The following is a 22,063-nucleotide window of genomic DNA, read 5'->3' as shown; positions in this document are numbered from 1 at the left end:
ATGAGGCCACCCTGGTCCTGGTAAGCGGCTCCCTCTAACACCAGCCAGGCCCGTGGGTGGATTTCCCTTCACCTCCAAGGAAGCCCCAGGGCTTTCTCCCGGGCAAGAGCCCACCACAGCCACCATCTCCATATTTCAGCTTGAAACTATTTAGAGGCTGTGGTAGCCCCTCAAACCACAGCAACTCAGGATTTAGGGACTTTACTGTTAATACTAAACGGAAGGCTGAAAGCTGCTGTTTTCAGGTTTCAATTCACACGGGATAAATTCTCATGTCTGAAACCCACAGATGCACAGTGCGGTCACCTCCGACACCCGGTGCTGGGCACACTGAAAGTCAGGGACAGGCGGGGGTGCTGACGGTGGGCAAGCTGGGAGCCCAGGACGCTGTGTGGCTGTTCAGGGGCCTGTTCGGAGGACAGGAACAGCGTGGTCACTGGGGACTGAGCTCCCCGAAGCCTCAAAGCGCACGGAGCCCAAAGGGAGGGTGAGACCCCACATGAAGCACCCCTTCCACGTGGTCCCACATGCCTCCAGTTCACCTCTAAGAAGTCAAATCATCAAGTGGTGACAGGCAAGAGCCACCCGCCCTCAAGGTCAGCGACAGACGAGCCGGGGGCCAGCACCATGTGTCTGCAGGCCCTGCCGAGGGGCTGGGCACTGGCGCTGGGGGGCTCTGGACGAGCAAGAATCCTGGAAAGGAGATCACACACCCTATGGCGGCGCTGGGACCGGAAATGTCTACAAAATGAGGTTAGGTTTGGAAAAGGTTCTCAGAGCAATCTGCTTTGACCCCCACCTGGAAGCTGAGCCTCCTGTGATAAAGCAGGGGTGTGGGAGGCACAGGTCACCCACAGGCTGCCCCTCCCAAGGGGACTGTGACCTGTGCCCACACCTTCCCTAACAGGCCAAGTCCCCTGCGAGGCACTGGAAGCCTCCCGAGGCTGGTCCGCAGTGCTGCAGTGCAGCAGCTATGGGAGCTACAGACCCTCGACACGGAGAGCCAAGACCGCCCGCGCACAGGCTGCCTCCAAAGGAGCCCCGGCCACCACGGGGAGGCGGGCAGGAGCACTTGGGGCCTCTGCTGGCTTCATACAAATGGATTCTCACCCACACTTAAAAGGATTTAGAAAAATGAGCCTCCACGATCATAATTAAACAAGCAATAAAACGGCTAAAATATACAATGCAATCAGTTCACAGGAGTAGGGTGGCGAGGTTACTAATTATTTGAGAAGGAAAGGAAGAGGAGAGGCCCGGGTGAAGGGGCAGGTCCGTCCACCACACGCAGGCTGGGAGATACAGCTGGGGCCATTAAATAAATTTTGTACGATCTAATTAACTTGGTATGCGGTCTCAATTACTTTTCACCCAAGAAATTACTTTTGTTCAGTTTTATGTGTGTGTGTGTTTCCCTTTTTAAAAAAAAAAAAAATGATGTAAGGCCTCGTCAGACAAGTGAGTTCCAAACTACATTTGTCTTTCAGCGCCTTGATGGCTATGCGTTTAAAAACCCATTCTATCTTATAAACTAAAAATTAAACGTGCTCAGCTGTGATGGTCCTCATCGCATCTGCTATTTATATGCTAATGCCCTCCCTGGAAGGCCGTGCAAATTGCCCGGCCAGGCCAATATCTCATGTGCATCTCCGGCTGCCAGGGACGCACCTTGAGAGGACGGAGGGCGGCGCGGAGCAGGGCTGACCACAGTGAGCGTGCGGGAAGGACACCTGGCGGGCAGCACTGTCGGGGCCGAGCGGAACCTGCTGGACACAGACACAGCACCATGGGCACGTCCTCACCTCTGAAACGAGAGCCTGGAGGTTCTGCTGAGGCAAATCGTTGCTTTCTAGAACGACTGGCTCTTTACTATAAAATCTACACTAATCAATACGCTCTTACAAGAATATCACAAAACACAGTGCTGTGGGCCTCTTCCCATTCTTGTCTAACCCAGATCATTCCCAGGGATGAGGCTCAGACAGACCTGCCCTTGGGAGCTGCTAACCAGTACGGTGGGCCTCGGGCCGCTTCCTGGAGTCCCAGTTGCAGGGCCAGGGCCACAGCACCACAGGCCTGGGGGCCTTCTTGGGCGTGAGAGGAGGAGGCCTCAGGTTCACAGAATGCCTGGAGGTCGATTCCAGAGCCAGGCTGGGGGCAAAATTTCTGCCAGGTCCCCAGGGCCGCCTGCCAGATGGAGACATACATCTGCCAATCAGATGCGGGCCGGGGGTCCTGGGTGTCTGTTGCCCTCCAGATGGATGGAGCTGGGCCAGGGCGGCCTCTTCTCCTGGGGCAGCCAAACTGGCATTTGTCCCTGGGTCCCACACAGGACGCTCTGAGCAGAGGCTGTGGGCCTGGTTCTTGCTGAGCAGGAGCGCTGTGTGCGGTGCTGGGGAAGCAGCTCGAGGCACCAGGGGTCACAAACGCCCCCTTCAGTGGAGAGCGGAATGACTTCTTATGTCTGGCACCTCCAGATCTAGTAGCTCCTGCCCCCGAGCTCTGCAGGGAAAGCTAACTCTGGGCTCGGGAAAATGAGGGCTGCCTGTGTCCTCGCTTCTGGATTCCAGTGAGACACACACACACACACACACACACACACACACACACACACACGGGGGCGGGAAAGGACCCCGCTTCAGCCTGACCTTTTCAGGGAAGGAGAGGGCAGCCAGGGTCCACAGGGGCCAGAATGCCAGCCTCCGGGAAGCGGGCGGAAGTTCAGCTGTGCGGCCACAGTGCCAGGTCGTCAGGCAGCCCTCAGGCGCACTCACATTCATCAGGCGGCCAGGCCTGGACAAGGAGGCTGGGCCCACACAGCTTCTCCAGGGCTCAGCCTCCCGGTCTGTAAAATGGGGTGGAAAACCAATCGACCCCACAGGGCTGCTTTCCAAAGGAACGGGGTAACAGCCTGGGGAGGTGTTTCAAGCAGCGCTGGGCTTGTCTGGGAAGTGCCCTCTGTTTTGCAGACAGGTACTGAGGGATGGTGAAGGCCCAAGAGACAGGCCTGAGCCACCTGTGTGAGAGGGAGGGCTGGCATGAGCCCCGGCTGGGCCTCAGATGTTCTCCCCGTGTTCCCCGTGCTGACTGCGGAGAGCCTGTGTATCTGCGCCCCCCGGCGGGCAGCCCTCAGACACGGCGGCGGACGTGGCGGCTTGGCCTTCGGCGTGATGGAGGGGCCCCATCACCAGGAAGGTTCTTTCCCGGCCCTATGGCGGTCCAAGGTTTCCCGACAGCGCTGATTTAGGTCCCTCCTCCCCTGCCTGTGCCTGGTGGGTCCACATTTCATCCCTGGGTTTTCAGTTTCTGTCCTTTTCACCTCTCGGAAGTCAGACACTCCCACGGCTCCAGAGCATCACAGAAAACTTCCCCTCACGCACAGCAGGGAAAGGAGGTGGGGCCTCCATCCCAGGGGCTGACAGGGTCCCCAGGACGCTGTCGGCTGCATCCCGGAGCCCACTGAACATCAGAGGGCAAGAGAATGCTTCTGGCATCTAACTCCAAAGATCAGAGCTCTGGTGGTAAGGCCGGTGGAGAAGGCAGACAGGCAGCCGACAGAGAAAGAAAACCACAGAGTTGGGGGGACGACTCCAGTTCTGTGAGCAATGGAGGACGCACCCACGGCTGAACCCACGTGGCTGCCCCAACAGCCTCAACACCGGTGAGAACAAAAACAAATGCATCTTTCAGCCACGGAAACAAGTAACCCAGTAACTAACAGAAGGAAAGAGCCACGCTGACAGTACTAAAGAGAACGATGCTTAAGATGGTTTTCTGACTCACTGCCTGATAGGAAATTAATATTTTGTTAATTATACAATACAAAGTAATTGGTGATCTGAGCTATGTAATTTGGCAGCAGGCAATGTGAAAGTTTCCAGAGGATTTTTATCAGCTCAGTGAATGACGCAGCCACGGATGATCACACCTGCCCTGGAGTGCGGCAAGGCTGGACACTCAATCTACCAAATGACGCTGCACATCGATCTAGGAGATTCACCCTCAGCCTGCTCCCAGACGGGAGCCACAGAGGCACTCCAAACGCACGGCACACGGATGGAAGCCACAGAGGCCACTCCAAACGCACAGCACACGACGGAAGCCACAGAGGCGCTCCAAACGCACGGCACGTGTACGGGAGTCACGGAGGCGCTCCAAACGCACAGCACACGGACGGGAGCCACAGAGGCCACTCCAAACGCACGGCATACGGACCGGAGCCACAGAGGCACTCCAAACGCACGGCACGTGTACGGGAGCCACGGAGGCGCTCCAAATGCACGGCACACAGACGGAAGCCACAGAGGCGCTCCAAACACACGGCACACGGACGGAAGCCACAGAGGCGCTCCAAACGCACGGCACATGGACGGGAGCCACAGAGGCGCTCCAAACGCACAGCACACGACGGAAGCCACAGAGGCGCTCCAAATGCACGGCACACGGACGGGAGCCAGAGAGGCGCTCCAAACGCACGGCACGTGTACGGGAGCCACGGAGGCGCTCCAAACGCACAGCACATGGACGGGAGCCACAGAGGCAGTCCAAACGCACAGCACACGTATTCAAACCAGCGTGAGCATTTTCTGAAGACAGAACATCTGTGTCAAAAGGAAAACAATACTACGTAGAAACCAAGCGGAAATGATAAAAAGGAAAGACACGGTGTCTGCTCCCGGGTGACTGCCTGAGAGCCTCGGCACCAGCACCGGCCGGAGCTGCCACAGGATGGGCTGGGCCTTCCAGCGCTGGGCTCCGGGCTCCTGCCTGCTGCTAGCAGCGCTGCGTGTTCCCATCTCCTACACAATTGTTGGAAGTTCTAAAAATATTTAAATCAGGCATGATTGAATTAGCGTGCTCTGTTCTACACACGGAGTTAATGACGCCAATCCCGTGCTAAATGGGGAGACACTGAGGGAACTGATTTAAACCCTCTGTAAATTTTATTCGAAAATTAACGAGGAGCACCTCATTCATAATTTCTAATTAAAACGGCTCTAATTAACATCCACGTTCGTCAGCCAGCCACCTGCCGCATACGCGCCACTCGGACACGGTGGCCGCGCGGAGCCAGGAGGGAGATGGGCAGATACTGCAGTGGCGCCGCGGCATTTATTCTGGGAAGCACCACTCACCTGAGCCAGGCGAGCCCGCCAATCACTTCATCTCCAGGCAGCTCCTCGCACTCCAGCTGCCGCGAGCAAAATCTCCAAGGACTTCAGAGCAGTGCTTTAAAAAACATCAGTTTGCGGAAAAGAGTCTAGAAAGTGTCCATTCAACTGACAAAGGAGCAGCGTGGCGCCTCCCTTCCTGCCAGAGCTGTGACATCCTCAATCCAGCCTCACAGGCCCTGCTGCCCTTGCACACTCACCAGCTCTGAAGCACAGCTGCGGCGCGTCTGCTGGCCAGACCGTGTGGTCGAAGGGGGCGAGGGGCCCTCCAAGCACCGTCAGTCCTGGCCGCAGACACCCCCCACCCAGTGCCACCACTCAGATCTCAAGAGGACGCACACAGATGGGTCAGGAGTGGGCCCTCGGCCAGCAGGAGTGAGGAAGGACAGTGGAAGGGCAGCAGGTCCCAGGTGCTGGGTCAGGGTGGCTGCCTGTGTGCCAGGGGCCAGGGTCATGCGCCACGGAGGGGCGGTGCTGGTAGCTCCACCACGTGGGGTGTGAGACGCTCACGTCAGTCACTCAGAAGCTCAGAGACAGCTAACAGCATTGGCAGGGTCCCCGGGACCTGGTGGGTGGGAGCAGCAGCAGCTGGGGTCCTTCAGGCGGCCATGCCCTGCCCAGCATTCTCCTGCATGGCCTGGCCCACACCCATCTTGCGGGCCCTGGCCCCCACAGACCAGGCCCTGAATATAGCACCCCTGAGCAGCCCTGTGGCAGGAGGGGCTGGCGCTGCAGCCAGGAGGGCACAGCCAGCATGGGCCCGCAGCCGGCAGAGGTCCGGGAGGCCAGCTCTCCTAAGCCCACACAGGGCAGGGGCCAGGCTGAGCTAAACACTCACGGGAGAACATGCAGGGCCCCTGGCACAAGGGAGTTTGCATCCACTAGGGTGAGGTGGAGCTGTGGGTGCAAGTCAGCCATGGCCGGGAGCCTGCAGGCCTTGCCGGTACCGCGGCTGTGCTGAATTAAGAGTCCCGACTCGGGGAGCGGCAGCTCCTCATCCTCACCCAAGTAGGCCAAGCTGCCAGCAGCCCCGGAGGCTGCCCAGACGCACTTCCACCAGCCAGCCCCAGCTGGGGGCCGTCCCAGATGCTGTGGAGCTATGAGATGCAGGCAGGGGGAGCACCCAACATTCCAGAAGGTTCCACTGCCAGAACCTCAGGCCAAGGAGAGCCACCTGGCTGCCCCAGCCCCAGCACTGCTGCTGGTACTAAAAGGACTGTGCCAACTGGAAGGGCCCAGGCCTGATGAGACTAGACCATGCCACCCATCAACCCCCTCTGCTCTGTGGACCCTCACCAATAAGCCAGCTGCCCCAGGGGTTTCCACTGCCAGGCAAAGGCCCACCAGCCACCTTCAGACAAAACTGTCTGCAGACTACAGGAGCCGCACCAGGTGAGTCCAGGGTGGCGGCTGCACAGGGGCAGCGCCTGGTACAGGGTCTCAGCGTGAGGCTCCAGCAAGCCTCGCCCGTGCCGTGGAGACTGGGCAGTGACCTTCAAAGGGCCCCAGTGTGAGCCACAGGGAAGCGCCCTGACACAGCTGGCAGCCCCCACGCGGCCCACTCGGCAGCGGTGACAGGGGCTGCCATCGGGGCCTGATCCTGCAGCTGCCATCCTGTGGGCCTGAGTGCACTGGGCGTGAGCAGTGGGCTCACCCTGATCCTGACATGCTGACAGCACTCACCATCTTCCTCCTCAGCCTAGACCAGCATGCTTTCTCATTGCAAAAAGTATATTTTTGTCACAACTCACAAAAGCATTTCCTCGTGGAGCGAGGTGTTGACCAGCACCCACAAACACCGCCACACACGAGCGGCGAGCGGCGCAGCCACCGGGCTCCCACACGACTATAAATTCTCCGGGAATCAGTTTCGGACTTAAAGGAGAAAAGCAAGCTCGCCCTCTGCTGGCCCCGGGGCGTCTGCACGCCCCCGCCATGCTGGGGACGCCGGCCACTGACCCGGGGAAAACCACAGGCTCCGCATTTCATCCAGAGCTTCCCGGCCTCCCACTTCCATGGCCCCGTACATCTGCCGCTGTGGAACCCGACCTCTTCCTCAGCCAGGAGCACGATGTCACTTCCACCGCAAAGCTTTCCTTAACGTGGGGAGAGCCAAAAGGCCAGCATCTCCCAGGCCAGGGCTGGGTTTGGGGTCCGAGTTCAGGGGTGTTGGGGTTCAGGGCTTGGGTTCCCTGAGGGAGAGGCGCCTGACAGACAGCACTGCTGTGTGAGCCCAGAGTGGCTGCGGTGTGCCTCCAGTCCCAAGGCCTGACTGCTGGGTGCCGCCGAGGACATCTGCAGAGGACCCCAGCTCTCAGGCCCTTCCAGGCACTGAGGCCCAGATTTCCATTCTGTGCTCAGGCAGTTCAAGGCCCTGGCACAGCAGCGTGCCGGGCACTGCCACCCTTGACCGGCTCCAACACGCCCAATGCGACGGTCTCTGCTCCCAGCTTCACCCCGCCAGAGGCACCCCATACCTCCCTCCAGCCTCCAGCTGGTGGCCCTGCCCCTTCTAACCCTACACTCCTTGCTCAGGGAAGTGCAGTGCCCCCTATGACCCTCCCAATCCCCTCGCAAAGCCCAGCAGACAGTAACCCAAGTCTCCACCCCTAAGTTCACTGGAGACCGCGGTGACCCTCTTGGCCGTCTGAGGGCTTGCCGGGGGTCTCTCCTCTGGTGGACACAGTGCCCGCCAGGACAGGCGCCGCACTGTGGATGACTCCCTAGAAGGAGTTGTGGGGGCACAGCCTGACTGGAGGCTTCCTGGAGGCACGAGCAGCACTCAGCACCTCTGCTCAGCTACCATACACGGCAGCCGGGCAGCACCCAACAGCTGCACCATCCCCTCTGCCACGGCGATGACCCTGGGCTCACAGGAAGCCCTTGCTGGGGCTGAGTGGGCTTGGGGTGTGGTTGGGTTCTGCCAGGCCCACAGGCCCAGGGTGCAGCCCGCCACAGCTTCTCCTCCCCCACTGAGGCCTTCTGGGACGCCTTCTCGCTTGCCCACTCACCCTGTGCCTCTGCCCTCCCTTGGGCTCGATGTCCAGCTCCTTGTATTTTCTCAGCGCAAGCTCCAATTCCGCCTTCAGGTCAATGGCGCGCTTTAAACATCCACCGTGGGTCCCAACGCGGGTGAAGCGCTGCAAAACGGGGGTGCGAATAGCTCAGGGGCCTGGCCGGCAGGCCCCAGGAAGCCGTCCCGCCGGGAGGCACACGCCAGGTCCACCGGACCAGGGGGTCTCTGGTACACCTGGGGTGCAGAGGACGAAGCTGCAGGTGAGGGACAGAGCCCTTGCGGGTCAGGGACCTTTCAAGTCACCAGACCACGCCCCCGGGCCACAGCGCCCCCAAGAAAGGGACCCCCCATGCCTGGCGCTCTGCACGTGGCCCTCCACCCACAGGTCCCAGGTTTGAGGCTCACCTGGATCCACGAGCACACGGCCGGCAGGAACTTGTTCCGGATGAGCTTGAGTGTGTCGCGGGCGGCGTGGACGACAGCGAGGTTGTCCTCATTTTCCTGCACCTTCAGGCCCTCTGGGGAGAGGCACACAGAGGTCACCCGACGGCGCCGGCTGGCATCTCCCACAGGCCCCGGAGAGGCGGACCACGCAGTGAAGGCTGCTCTAGCCTGAGGGGAACCTGCCAGATGCCCATGCCTGCCCCCAGGAATCCCAAACCTGATGCTGTGAGAAGGAAGTGTTTTATGATCTTAGAAAAGAACACTGAGGCTTCACACCGAAGCCTCCCCTCACACACGGCTCCACTGCCTGTGTCTCAATCTCCTGGGCTGCAGCCATCCCACCTGGAGGGGCAAGACCACCCATGGCCTCTTCTACTCACTGCCCCCACCCGCCGGGCACAGAACCTTCCCCTCCACAGACTACCCCACAGGACGGGCCTGCCCAGTCCAGCCTCACCGGCCCCCACCCACCCCGGCCTCTCCTCCGCCGGACACCCCAGCTCCAGCTCTGCTCTGCCGTGGCTTCCCCCACTGTGGCACGCTCAGCGTCCGGCACAGGGCTGAGCTCTGTGCAGGCAAGGACAGCCCTGGGCTGGCAGCAGCGGTGTCCACCCCGCACAGGCCTGCAGCCTCACTGCTGAGGCACCTCCGGGCAGCTGAGCCCTGAGGATCAGTTCTCCCAGCAGCTTCCCAGCCCGGCTGCCTCCTGGCCCTGGTGAAGGGACACCAGCTGTGCCTGCTTCCAAAGAAGCAGGTTCCTCAAAGAGAGCGATTTGAAGCCATGCACAGACCCAAAGGGCCCCAAGGGGAGCATCAGTGGGGTTGGGAGGAAGCTGGGGCTGGGGGAGTGGAGGGCGGCTGTGTCTCAGCAACCCTCACCCACCCAGGCTGCAGTGCCGAGGCTGCAAGTGGCCATTTCTGGATCACATTTTCCTCCCAGCAAGGGCCGGTGCTACCTGACCCCTCACGGCAACACGGGACCGTGACAGGCCTGTGAGCTGGCGGGACGCCCACACAGCCTGCCCAGGGCTCCTGGTCACTTGGCGGTCAGGCCTGTGCTCCCTCATCCTTCGAGGACCACACCAGCCTCGAGACCCCACCTCACCCCAATTCTGTGGGTCCTTGCTCTGTCCACAGCCTTGCTGAGGTGGGGGCTGCCATGAGCTCTTAGAAGTGTCCCCGTGGCCACAGAGGCCTGGCATGGGTGGGGGGATCCCAGTGCAGAGGCCACACAGAAGGAAAAACCTGGTGGTGACCCCTGATCTAGCCCCCCAGGGGAGGCCCCTGCAGTCCAAAGCTCCGGGACCGGGTGCCAGTGAGGGAGGGGCCTACCTGGGAGCTGGGGCAGGGCGACGCCGCAAAGATCCCAGGAAGGCAGTTACCTGAGCAGAGCTCCACGTCCAGCGTGTACTTGTGTGAGCCAAGCCCGTGGCTCCGCACAAATTCCTCGAGGTCACTGTCCTCATCCTCATCTGAGGGGTCACCTGTGGCTGTTTGGGGTGGTTGTGCCCTGCCACCCGCTCTAGGGTGGCCTGCAGAGGCAGGCAGGTCTCTACTGCAGCAGGGCTGCTCCCCGTCCCAGGGGTCAGGGGTGCCAGACCAGCAAGGGCCCACCTGGCCCGCGCAGGAGGAGTGAAGGGCATCGGACGTGCCGGAAGCCACGCCAAGCGATTCTGTCTCCGGGTTCGGGTGAAAGTCAAAAGGCACCAGTAGCCTAAAGCAGCTCTCTACCTCCGTCAGGCAGGATTCAATTTCTCCAGACATTTCTGCCAGAAGATCAAGACACCCGTTTGCATCACCATGTGGAGCAAAAGCACCAGCCCACCCAAAACCACACCCAGAGGCCCACTTTTCAGGTGGAATGTAGTGGTACAATCACAGCTTACCCCAGCCTCAACCTTCCAGGCTCAGGTAGTCCTCCTGCCTCAGCCTCCTGATTAGCTGGGACTACAGGCACGTGATACCATCAACTAATTTTTTTGTAGAGACAGGGTCTCGCTATGTTGCCCAGGCTGGCTTCGAACTGCTGGACTCAAGTGATCCGCCCGCCCTGGCCTCCCAAAGTGCTGGGATAACAGGTGTGAGTCACTGCGCCCGGCCGTGCAGTGCACTTTTCAACTGCTTCCTAAAGCACCCAGCTCAGCAGCTGGGCTTGCAGGCAACCTCTCTGCACCCCTGGGTAGCAAGCACGAGTGTGCAGGGAGGTCAGCCTGCCTGCACTTCCCAGGACACGGCTGCACCTCCTTCCTGGGGCAACAAAACAGCTTTGTTCATGCCACAACTCTCGGGCTGGAGCAGCTTTCCTCCTGGCGGCCTCCTCATCGTCTAGGCGCCTGGCTGCCTGCCTTGTGGGTTCCCCTGAGGCCTGTGTTTCCCAGAAGTGGCCTGCGGCAGGGCCCGCGTCTGCAACCACAGTCTGTCAGGGGAAGGATCTGGGGCACATGTAGTCTGAAGACACGGCTGTGCCTCCACCCATGCCAGGAGGTATCTCAGGAGGGCCGTGGCACCCCCTCCTCACACCATCGTGATGACACTCACGAGAAAGGCTGACTGCCGTGAAGCAAACGGTGAAGTTTTGGGGAAGGGGCTGGCAAGGCAGTCACAAAATAAACAAGTGGCAGGGCCTTCAGCCAGGCTGGGGCTCAGACCACTGCCCACAGGCCCACCTGTGCCCGGTATCTCTGTCCAGGGGTCTGCGCAGCAAACGGGCGTGGGTGAATGTGACCACCAGAGGGCGTGGGAGAGGCATGGATGGCCCAGGAGGCCCCTGCAGGGTGCTGGGCGGGGTCCTATGGCTGAGAATGCCTTCCAGCCGGATGTGAATCATCTCTACCTAGCCTGTCTCAAAACCTGGGTCCCTTGCGGCCAGGGCCCTGGGACCAGGAGAATGAACTGCCAGACCACGGGCAACCCCCAGAGGTGTGGGCCCCTCCCTCTGTCCTGGGCACTTGCCTTGCATCTCCCTCTCCGCCTGGCTGGCTCTTTCTTGGTAAATTTTATCCAAGTGCTTCTGCTTCTCCTCTTCTCTCTTTCTTTCTGCCAGAGTCCGAGCATTTGTGTCTTGAAAATCCACCTGAGCAATTGAAAATAAAGACTAGGGTCGGCCGGGCGTGGTGGCTCACGCCTGTCATCCCAGCACTTTGGGAGGCCAAGGCGGGCAGATCATGAGGTCACGAGTTCGAGACCAGCCTGACTAATACGGTGAAACCCCATCTCTACTAAAAATACAAAAATTAGGCTGGGCGCGGTGGCTCATGCCTGCAATCCCAGCACTTCGGGAGGCCGAGGCAGGTGGATCACAAGGTCAGCAGATCGAGACTATCCTGGCTAACACGGTGAAACCCCGTCTCTACTAAAAATACAAAAAATTACCCAGGTGTGGTGGTGGGCGCCTGTAATCCCAGCTACTCAGGAGGCTGAGGCAGGAAAATGGCGTGAACAAGGGAGGCGGAGCTTGCAGTTAGCTGAGATCGTGCCACTGCACTCTAGCCTGGGCGACAGAGTGAGACTCCATCTCAAAAAAAAAAAAAAAAAAAAAAAAAGCTGGGCGTGGTGGCAGGCGCCTGTAGTCCCAGCTACTTGGGAGGCTGAGGCAGGAGGATCACTCGGACCAGGGAGGTGGAGGTTGCAGTGAGCCGAGGTCGCACCACTGCACTCCAGCCTGGGGGACAGAGCGAGACCCTGTCTCAAAAACAACCACCACCACCATAACAAAAACTAGGGCCATCTATACAGAATGTGAGGAAGATAAAGCTCAAGTAAGCCTAACAAAAGACACAGCATTCACGTGTGGCCGGGAGCCCTGCACATCTGTAAGTTCACAGTGGTTTTTTCTTTTTTTTAAGAGCCAGGGGTCTTGCTGTGTTGCCCAGGCTGGACTCACTCCCAGGACCAGGTGACCCACCAGCCTCGGCTTCCAGAGTCAGCGGGACTACGGGTGTGCAACCTCACACCCAGCTATTCACAGTGCATTACAACAAAACACAATGCACACCTCTCTGCTGTCGGAGCCTGGGAACGCCAGCACATCTGCTAACTCAAAAGAGGCGACGAGACTTCTCACCGCAAGTACCTCACAGGTAGGCAAGCAGTGTGCTTGTTCCATTGGCAGGCAGGGGCTGCTGACTGGACCCAGGGGTCTGAAACAACCCCTGAGCATGAACCCTGGGAGACAGGGCACTCCAAGGGCACACAGGGAAGCCAGCGGGGCCGGGTCATTGCACTGGGGAGGCCTGAGCCTTCATGGCGGGTGGGGTAAGGGGCACGGTAGGGTAAGGGGCACGGGAGGGTCTGGGCAACGAGGCTGGGTTCAGGCCACAGCAGCAGATCCTGGTGGGTTTCATCATGCCAGGAACCAGCCAGAGCCCACAGCAGGATCCGGGTGGAGCCTTAAAGTGCAAGGTTGGGACAGGTCCCAGAGTCCAGGGGCCACTGCCATAGAAAATGCTGCATCTGAGAAGTTGGAATGGCTTTTCCTTTGTCTCCTACACACACATAAAAAATGACACATGCAACCTCAGCTCCATCCACACACACAGCTTATGCTCTTCCTCTCAGAGCTGCGCCGCCCCTATCAGGGAGGCCCTGACCCCAGCTGCTGTCCACTTTCCCACATTCCACGGACGGTCTGGTAGCCGGGGTGCTCAGGCAAGGCCAAGCAGGCCCCTGCCGTGCCAGGTCCGACAGGAAGTGCATCTTCACCCTGGTACAGTCTGCCCTCCTCATGTCAGGTAACCAGAGTCTCTGAGAAAATGGGCCAGGCCCACCTACCTTTTTGTTGTGTCTTAAGAAGTGGTAGCCCAAGGCAAGCTTCTTGTAGGCCTCCCCGAACTTCTCATTCCACTCTTCCACGGCCCGGGTGGCCGCCTGCCTCAGCCTCTGTGCCGCCTCCCTGGGGGGTGGCAGAGGCTGTGCGGGATCCGTGCCCAGCGTGAGCTCCAGGAACTCCTGGAAGTTGGAAACAACCAGCATCCGGAACTGGTGAGACCTGGCAAAGAGTTCGTCCACGATCTGGAAGGCTGAGAGGCGGATCTCGGCGTGTTCCTGGGTCAGCTGTGCTATCAGCAGGCGGTAGGCACGGCTCAGCTGCTCCTCTGAAGACCTGGGGATACGAGCCAGCCTGACCCAACTGCCCGGCATGCAGAGGATAGGTGGGGGGAGACTCTCCGTACAGGGATGCTGCATGCACGTAGTGGCAGGGACCACCACTGCCTTCCCATCTTCGTTCTCCCCTTTTCTAGAGCAGGGTCTGCATACTGCCGCCCAAGGGCCCCATCTAGTTCCCCAGCCCCTGCCTGTTTCTGTGTGGCCCACAAGCCAAGAATGTTGAAACAAACGAAAAATACTTGATGAAATGTGAAAATTATATAGACTTCAAATGTCGGTGGTCATTCACAAAGTTTCATTGGAATGTGGCCCATTTATCCAGCTGCATCATCTACAGCTGCGTTCACAGAGCTGAGGCCTTACGGCAAAGCCTGAAACACAAACCATCCCGCCCTTTAAACACATGCCACCCGGCACAACGCAGACCGCCCGGCACAAACGCACACCGCCCAGCACGCACACTGTTCAGCTGGGTGCCTCCTGATGCGGGAAGGAAGGGAAGGCCTAGAGCTCGGGACATCTCCCAGCCCCTCCTGAATGCTCCTCTTCCCAGCTCCTGGCCCCACATAAACCATTGCGAATCGGATTTCCTGGTGCATGCTGCAAAACCTGACCTGAAATTTTCTATTAAAATGTCAACACTCCATTACGCTATAAACAATCTGTAAGTTCTCGTTTTACAAACGCAGGATACAGGATAATGAGTGTCCTCGACTTATGCTCCACCCTCCGAGGAGAAGTTCTGCTTCCCCCATGAATCTCTGGCTGCCTGAGGGTGACTTGCAGAGATCCTGGGCGGCGTATTCCCCGGAGGGAGAAGTGAACAGGGGTGGACATACCCTAAAGGCGATGGACCAACTCGCCCATCAGCAAGCTCTATTCTCTCCCTTCGCAAAGTCCAACAGCAAAGAAAAAGACACACGTTTCTCTCTAAATCACATATGTGCACTCAGGAAACGGGAATGAAGAGAGAAGCACCAAGCACGGAGCAGTGATGGGTCTGCAACGCCACGCGCCCCAAACCCAGAACATGACCACCCATCAGAGCTGGGTACTGCAGGGCCCTGAGAAAATGTCCTGGGTGTGTCCTCGGGTGGTTCTCTCCCAGGTCGGGGCAGGAAGGCAGGGCCCTGTGTGTGTCCTGGGCTCTGTGGGCCAGTCAGTTACTGTGAGTTACTAAACCCTAAGACATACTTGCAAATTTTCTTCAGTTCCTTCATTTTCTCAGGATTTAGTCTGGGTTCTCCTGAAGTTGTGAGCTCTTCTACCAACTTCGAAAGTTTCTGATCCATATCTAGAAATAGGTAAGGCACAAATGCTAAATCACCATCTGTATTTTATAGCTCTTGCTGTTATTAACGTGTTTACTGGGCTCTACTATAAACCGAAAGTTCCGGGAGGACCCTGAGCCTGGGGTCCATCTGCCGTTACCTCTGGGGGCGCCTCTCTGGGAAATGTGTCCGGCAAGGCCTTTACAGCGGTGATTACGGTCAGTTTTAAAAGTGAACCTTCAACTCGGGACCTCTACAATCCCCTGCGTGTGGGACGCTGCACTGAGGGCCGTGCGTTAAGAAGCAGTGGCACTGTCCAAATCAGCTTTTGCCTAACGTGACTGTTGCTGTTTCCCTTATTCACTGATTCCGCAGGGCAGCCTCCAGCAAGGCTGCAGAGGCCAATAGGAGCCAAGAAATTCTGAGATCAATGAAAGTCGCGCCCGGAGGCCAGGGGCGGCCCTAACGGAGGCAGCCCGCCCGGAGGCCCAGGGTCGAGCACCGCGGCGTGCAGGGTGGGAAGAGGCGAGAGCCTGCAGCACTGCCAGGAAAAGGCCGAAGGACCCGGAAGGAAGCGCCAGGGGAGGCCGGGGCGGAGGCTGGGGAGCTGCGCCCTACCCGGGGAAAGCAGCGGCCCGGCGGGGCCGCGCGAGGCTGGGGCCGCGGGGTCGCCCTCGCACAGCGGCTGCACCGGGCGGGCGCGCAGCCTTCGGCGGTGCTCGGGGGCTGCGGCCTGTCACTCGGCCCTGGGCCCGCCCTCCGGCCCCGCCGCCGGCGCTCTCGAAGACACGGGACACGCTCCGCCCGCAGGTCTCTGCCCGGCGCCCGCAGAGCCGCCGGTGCTGAAGCTGCTCGACCCCCGCCCCCCAGCGCAACCACAGCCCCACCTACCGCTGACTCGGCGCTCGCCTCGCCCCGCCCCTTCCGGCGGGCGGACCGCCCCTCCTGTCAGGTGCCCAAGAGCTCTACAGCCATTGGCTGTCCCTGGGCCGGACGCATCAGGAGCTGGGGTCACCACGGCGACGACTGCACCTACCTCTTGACGCGGCCGTTCTCGCTGTTGCCCCATCCTTTCCGGCAAAGGCCCCGCCCCTATCACGTGCTCTGAGCTCGGCAGCCAATGGCTCACCCTGGCCGAGGAGGCGCAGGCGCAAAGACGCGGCCGAGGTCTGCGCGGTGACGTAGGCGCGCTCCCGGCGGGGGCGGGGCAGCCTGGGATGGGAGACGCGCTAGAAAAGAGGCGGGAGGGCGCAGAAAGTCCTTAAAGGGGCTGCGGTGTGCGGGCGCCGGGGGCGGGGCCGGCCCGGAAACTGAGGCCGAAAGGAAGTTCCGGTCTGGGCGTCAACGCCACGCCTGCCCGGACTTTCGCGGCCAGGTCCCTTCCCCTGCGGAGGGCCGGTGAGGACTGCCCAGGCGGGAGGGCGCGGGTCCCTGGACCCTGGCGCCCTGGACCTCGCGGCGCCTCCCCGCTCGGGCCCGAGAAGGGAACCCCTGGGCGGGCTCGGGGTTCTTCGGGGCCCAGCTCGGCGCCAGACACACAGCAGATACCCCTGGGCCCGGGCTGGCCCCGGGCAGAATGAGGAGCAGAGGCGCCGTCCGTCCTGCCGCCGAGGTCCGCAGCCTGGAACGGAGGGGAGTGCGAGGCCGGCTGCGGACGGACCGACCTGGAGGTGGCTCAGGAGGAACGCGGTGTGCACCCCACTCGCGGGGCGCCCGGCACAGGCCACGCAGAGCAGACGCCCAACTGGGCGTCCGGGGTTGGGTGCATGGCGGGGGCCGCCGCCGGCGGGGCGGCGGGCCGGGGTTTCTTTTTCGGGGGGATGGGCATGCCCTTGCATTAGAGTGGTGGTAGCTCACAACCCTGTTAATCGTGTTTTTGTAGGGTGGGTTTCTCAGTAAAGCAGTTCTTTTAAAAAAGAAAAGAAGAGGGACTCCCTGCGCCGCCCCTCTCTGCAGCACCAGCCTCTGTCCCTGGGCGTCAGTGGCTCCCAGCTCCTAGCCTGCAGGCACCCTGAGCCGCTCCCCCGCCTCACCCCTTCCTCACCCAGCCTCTTGCTTCACTGAGCAAGCTGGAGCCAGATCCTCCCTCAGCGCCCCTTGCCCTGTGCACCCAATCGCCGGCCTGTGGCTTCCTCCAAGGCACCCATCCAGCAGTTTCCCTCTGTGTTCTACAGCAGGTTTTTTTGTTGTTATTAGTTCTCATTAGCATAAAAGGGTGCCGTTTCTCCCATACTAACAAAACCCTCTCTTTATCCGACTTCTCTCACCAATTGCTAAGTCCAGTTTCTTTTACACTGCCCCGGGGTGTCCTCTCAGCCCTCAGGCTCTACAGCACAGCCAAGCTGCCCGTCCACTGTCCACTGTCCACTGCCCTCTAACAGCTGATGGCCCTGCAGCCTTTTTTTTTTTTTTTTTTTTTTTTGAGACGTAGTCTCGCTTTGTCACCCAGGCTGGAGTGCAGTGGCGCGATCTCGGCTTACTGCAACCTCCGCCTCCTAGGTTCAAGGGTTCAAGCAATTCTCCTGCCTCAGCCTCCCGAGTAGCTGGGATTACAGGTGCCCACCACCACGCCCAGCTCATTTTTGAATTTTTAGTAGAGACGGGGTTTCACCATGTTGGTCAGGCTGGTCTCGAACTCCTGACTTCCGGTGATCCGCCCGGCTCGGCCTTCCAGAGTGCTGGGATTACAGGCGAGAGCCACCGCGCCTGGCCTGCCCTCATCCTTCTGTTCGCTTGGACCAATTACCTGACTCACTTGGGCTTCTCACTTCCTCACTCCATGCCCATTTGGTTTGCAAATCCTGATAGCCCTACCCTCAGAACACATCCAGATCTGAGCAGGTCCCACTGCCTCATTGCCACTGCCAATTCCCGGCCACCCCTGCAGTGGGTCACTGCTGTCACCTCGTCTTTCACTTGTGCCCTGGTACCCCTAGACCATCATGCAGCAACCAGAGGGACCTTTGAAAGTCTAAGGTCGGATCACAGGATTGCTCCACACAGAATCCTCCTACAACTCCCATCCCAGGGCAAAGCAAAACCTGTCATGGCCTGCGTTTGCTGCCCACTACGTCCCACCGGTCGACTTCTCCAACCTGCTCTTGCTATCACACTGGGCCTCTGGGGAGCAGATCCTTCTGCCGGGAAGCTTCTGCCAGCATCCAGAGCTCCTTCCCCATCTCCGTCCAGCCACTGCTCATGTCTCACCCCTGAGCAAACACTTCTGCACCTTCCCGCCTCCCCGGCTCAGGACCCCCCCCCCCCCGGCCGTTTTCTTAACCTGCTGCGCTTGTTCCCAGGGCACTTCTGGCTTTGTATCACACAGACTTACTATCTTACTAGCTGATTCGCTTTTTTCTCTTCACCCCTAAAACATACAGTCCATAAAAATAGAGATCTTTGTTTTGTTTCATGAAGCCAGACACAAAGTAGTGCTCAATATTTGTTGAATGCTGGATAAGATTAGAAAGCCAAGATAAATCATGATAAGAATTAGACGATATTTTATTTTTTTGTTTTCATTTGAGGCGGAGTCTTGCTCTGTCGCCCAGGCTGGAGTGCAGTGACGCGATCTCGGCTCACTGCAACCTCTGCCTCCCAGGTTCAAATGATTCTTGTGTCTCAGCCTCCCAAACAGCTGGAATTACAGGCATCCACCACCATGCCCAGCCAATTTTTGTATTTTTAGTAGAGACAGGGTTTCACCATATTGGCCAGGCTGGTCTCGAACTCCTGGCCTCAAGTGATCTGCCCACCTCAGTCTCCCAAAGTGTTGGGATTATAGGGGTGAGTCACTGCACCCAGCCAAGAATTAGAAGATACTTCTAAAAGACATTTTAAAAGAACCAACAGAAACTTTGAGATGATAAAACCCAAGCAGTATAAACAAAACCACCCAAGGCACATCTTAAATTGCAGAAAACTAGTGATAAATCTTAGAAGCAGTCAGAGTAAAAAAGGCATATGACATATAGGCACAAAGAAGCCAAAGATTTCTTGTCCCTTCCACCCCCAACAACAACAACAAAAGCAAGCCAGAAGAAAATGGAACATCTTTAAGATGGTAAAAGAAAAAATACTGTCAATCTAGAACTATATATGCAGCAATATAGCCTTTTAAAACTGAGGTGATACAAAAGCATTTTCAGACAAAAGCTCCATGAATTATGACCAGCAGATTTGCAGTCCAGAAACTGTTATAGGATGCTCTTCAGATGAAAGGAAAATGATACCAGAGCCAAACTATAAAAGGAATGAAAAATTCTATAAATACTTTTTTTTTTTTTGAGACGGAGTTTCACTCGTCACCCAGGTTGGAGTGCAAATGGTGAGATCTTGGCTCACCACAACCTCTGCCCCCTGGGTTCAAGCGATTCTCCTGCCTCAGCCTCCTGAGTAGCTGGGACTACAGGCACGTGCCGCCACGCCCGGCTAATTTGTGTATTTTTAGTAGAGATGGGGTTTCACCATGTTGGTCAGGCTGGTCTCGAACTCCTGACCTCATGATCTGCCTCCTGGAGGTGGCAATACCGTAGATGAGAGAAGGATCGAAATCTACAGGAAGATATGCCATATTCATGGGTTGAGGACTCAATATTGTTACGATTTTTAAGTCCTTGTTATGGACTGAATTGTGGCCCCTGCCTACCAAATTCCTATGTTGAAGCCCTAACCTCCAATGTGACTTTATTTGGAGATGAGGCCTTTAAAGAGGTGAACATTAAATGGGATTCTAGGGATAGAGCCCGCATTTGATAGAACTGATGTCCTCGTAACATGAAGAGACTCCTGAGATGTGTGTGCATAGGAGGAAGTCCACCACTGGAGGACACAGTGAGAAGGGGGCCGTCTGCAAGCCCGGAGGAGAGGCCTCACCGGGAGCCAACCCTGCCAGCATCTCCTCTAGAACCATGAAGAAATAAATGTCCATTGTTTAAACCCCCTAGTCTGTGGTCTTCTGTTATGGTAGCCAAGCAAACGAATACCGTCCCTTTGGGGACGATAGGTTCACTGCAGTTTCAGTGAAAATCCCAGCACACTTTTTACAGTGTGTAGCAGACACTGATTAGTCGACTCTAAAATGTACGTGGAAATGCAAAGGACCTAGAACCACCGAGACCATCTGAAAAAGCAGAACTGGAGGACTCATGCTCCCTGGTTTCAAGACTTGCCTTAAAACTGCAATAATTAAGATAATGTGGGCCGGGCGCGGCGGCTCATGCCTGTCATCCCAGCACTTTGGGAGGCTGAGACAGGCGGATCACGAGGTCAGGAGATCCAGGCCATCCTGGCTAACACGGTGAAACCCCGTCTCTACTAAAAATAAAAAAATTAGCTGGGTGCGGTTGCGGGCGCCTGTGGTCCCAGCTACTAGGGAGGCTGAGGCAGGAGAATGGTGGGAACCTGGGAGGCGGAGCTTGCAGTGAGCCGAGATCTGGCCACTGCACTCCAGCCTGGGGGACAGAGCGAGACTCCGTCTCAAAAAAAAAAAAAAAAAAGAGACTGTGGTGGTGTTAGTACAAGGACAGACCTAAAGGCCAATTTAACAGAAGACAGTGTCCAGAAATAAACCCCAACTTACACAGCCAGGAATTTTTTTTTTTTTTTTTAATGGAGCCAGCATTATTCAATGGGATGAGAAAGGTCTTTTTAACAACTGGTGTTAGAACAATAAACATACGGGATGGGGTGGGGAATCATCCTCAAGCTCTTCCTCACGCAACACACATGAGTTAGAGATGTGTCACAGACTTAAACTGAAAAGCTGGAACGGAATCTTCTGGAATAGATAAAAGAATATTATCGCAACCCTGGAATAGGCAGAGTTTTTCTTTTTTTTAGAACAAAGAAAAGCATTAGCCACAAAGGAAAGAATAAATTGAACTGCACTAAAATTTTAAAAATCTGCTGATCAAATGACAGTCAATAAAGCATAAATACACATATCCCACAAAGGATTCGTATGTGAGGAATTCCTACAAATCAGTAAGATAATGCAATCTAAAATGAGCAACAGACAAATATATAAATTACAATCAGCACATCAGGAGGTCAAAATCAGACATCAGAGAAAAGGAAAGGAAAATCACACTGAGGCTGCAGTGCACACCCACCTGAATGGCTAACCTGACAACACCAAGTGTTGACAACAACATGGGGCCACTGGAATCCTCACACTGCTGCTGGAGTGTAAAATGCTACCACCAACTTTGGATAAATCTTTGGCATTTGTGGTACAGTTAAACATATAAACACACCATGACTCAGTTCATTCTGCTTCCAGATAATTACTTCCCAAAGAAATGAAAATAATGTCTGCAAGAAGACTGGCACACAAATGTTTGTAAGAGGTTTACTCATCATAGCCCCAAATAGGGAACAACCCAAATGTCCATCAAGAGAATGGACACGGGCTAGGTGTGGTGGCTCACGCCTGTAATCCCAGCACTTTGAGAGGCCAAGGCGGGCGGATCATGAGATCAGGAGATTGAGACCATGCTGGCCAACATGGTGAAATCCTGTCTCTACTAAAAATACACAAATTAGCTGGGCTGGGCGTGGTGGTGTGCACTTGTAATCCCAGCTACTCAGGAGGCTGAGGCAGGAGAATTGCTTGAACCCCAGAGGTGGAGATTGCAGTGAGCCAAGATTGCACCACTGCACTCCAGCCTGGTGTACATTGTGGTCTGTGCACACATGGATTACTATCTCTCCTACTCAGCAACACAAAGGATGCAACTGCTGACATGTGCAACAGGCATGAACTTCACAAGCGTCTGCAGAGTGAAACAAGCCAGACCCACCAGTGTCCACACTCCACCATCTGACGCCTATGGAGGCAACACCCCCCCCCCCACGGTGACAAAAATCAGAGCAATGATTGTGCCCTGGGGTTGTGGGTAACTCAGAAGGCACAAGGGGTCCCTTTCTGGGGCCATGGGGACGTTCCATACCTGGGCTTCAGTGGTGGTCACATGGAGGTACATTTATTAAGACTCACTGAGTAGCTTTTACTTATATGTGCATTTTGGTGCATGTAATTTGTACCTCAGTTG

At 57.3% G+C, this 22,063-nt stretch overlaps 1 protein-coding gene across 8 annotated transcripts in view; it reads right to left on the bottom strand.

The window, feature by feature from the left end:
• UVSSA (UV stimulated scaffold protein A) overlaps positions 1–15,925 on the bottom strand; it is a 41,664-nt gene extending 25,739 nt beyond the window's left edge. For 3 of the 8 annotated variants that reach the window (XR_012434550.1, XR_012434551.1, XM_065544652.2), the window contains exons 1-7: positions 15,627–15,925; positions 14,932–15,031; positions 13,402–13,732; positions 11,584–11,704; positions 10,014–10,397; positions 8,593–8,705; positions 8,183–8,311 (exon numbers count right to left, since the gene is read on the bottom strand). Coding sequence is in view for 5 of the 8 variants with exons in the window: in XM_065544652.2 (XP_065400724.1) it covers positions 8,183–8,311; positions 8,593–8,705; positions 10,014–10,397; positions 11,584–11,704; positions 13,402–13,732; positions 14,932–15,029 (1,176 nt within the window). In the remaining 3 variants the exon portion in view is untranslated. Of the gene's footprint in view, positions 1–8,182; positions 8,312–8,592; positions 8,706–10,013; positions 10,398–10,517; positions 11,705–13,401; positions 13,733–14,931; positions 15,032–15,168 lie in introns of all 8 variants that reach the window. The other 5 variants (XR_010586704.2, XM_065544651.2, XM_074039197.1 and 2 more) reach the window with 3 other exon arrangements.
• Positions 15,926–22,063: the final 6,138 nt, after the last annotated feature.

This window comes from Macaca fascicularis, chromosome 5, assembly GCF_037993035.2.
Source record: "Macaca fascicularis isolate 582-1 chromosome 5, T2T-MFA8v1.1".
Taxonomy (NCBI): domain Eukaryota; kingdom Metazoa; phylum Chordata; class Mammalia; order Primates; family Cercopithecidae; genus Macaca; species Macaca fascicularis.
This window is presented reverse-complemented; position numbering and strand designations above follow the sequence as displayed.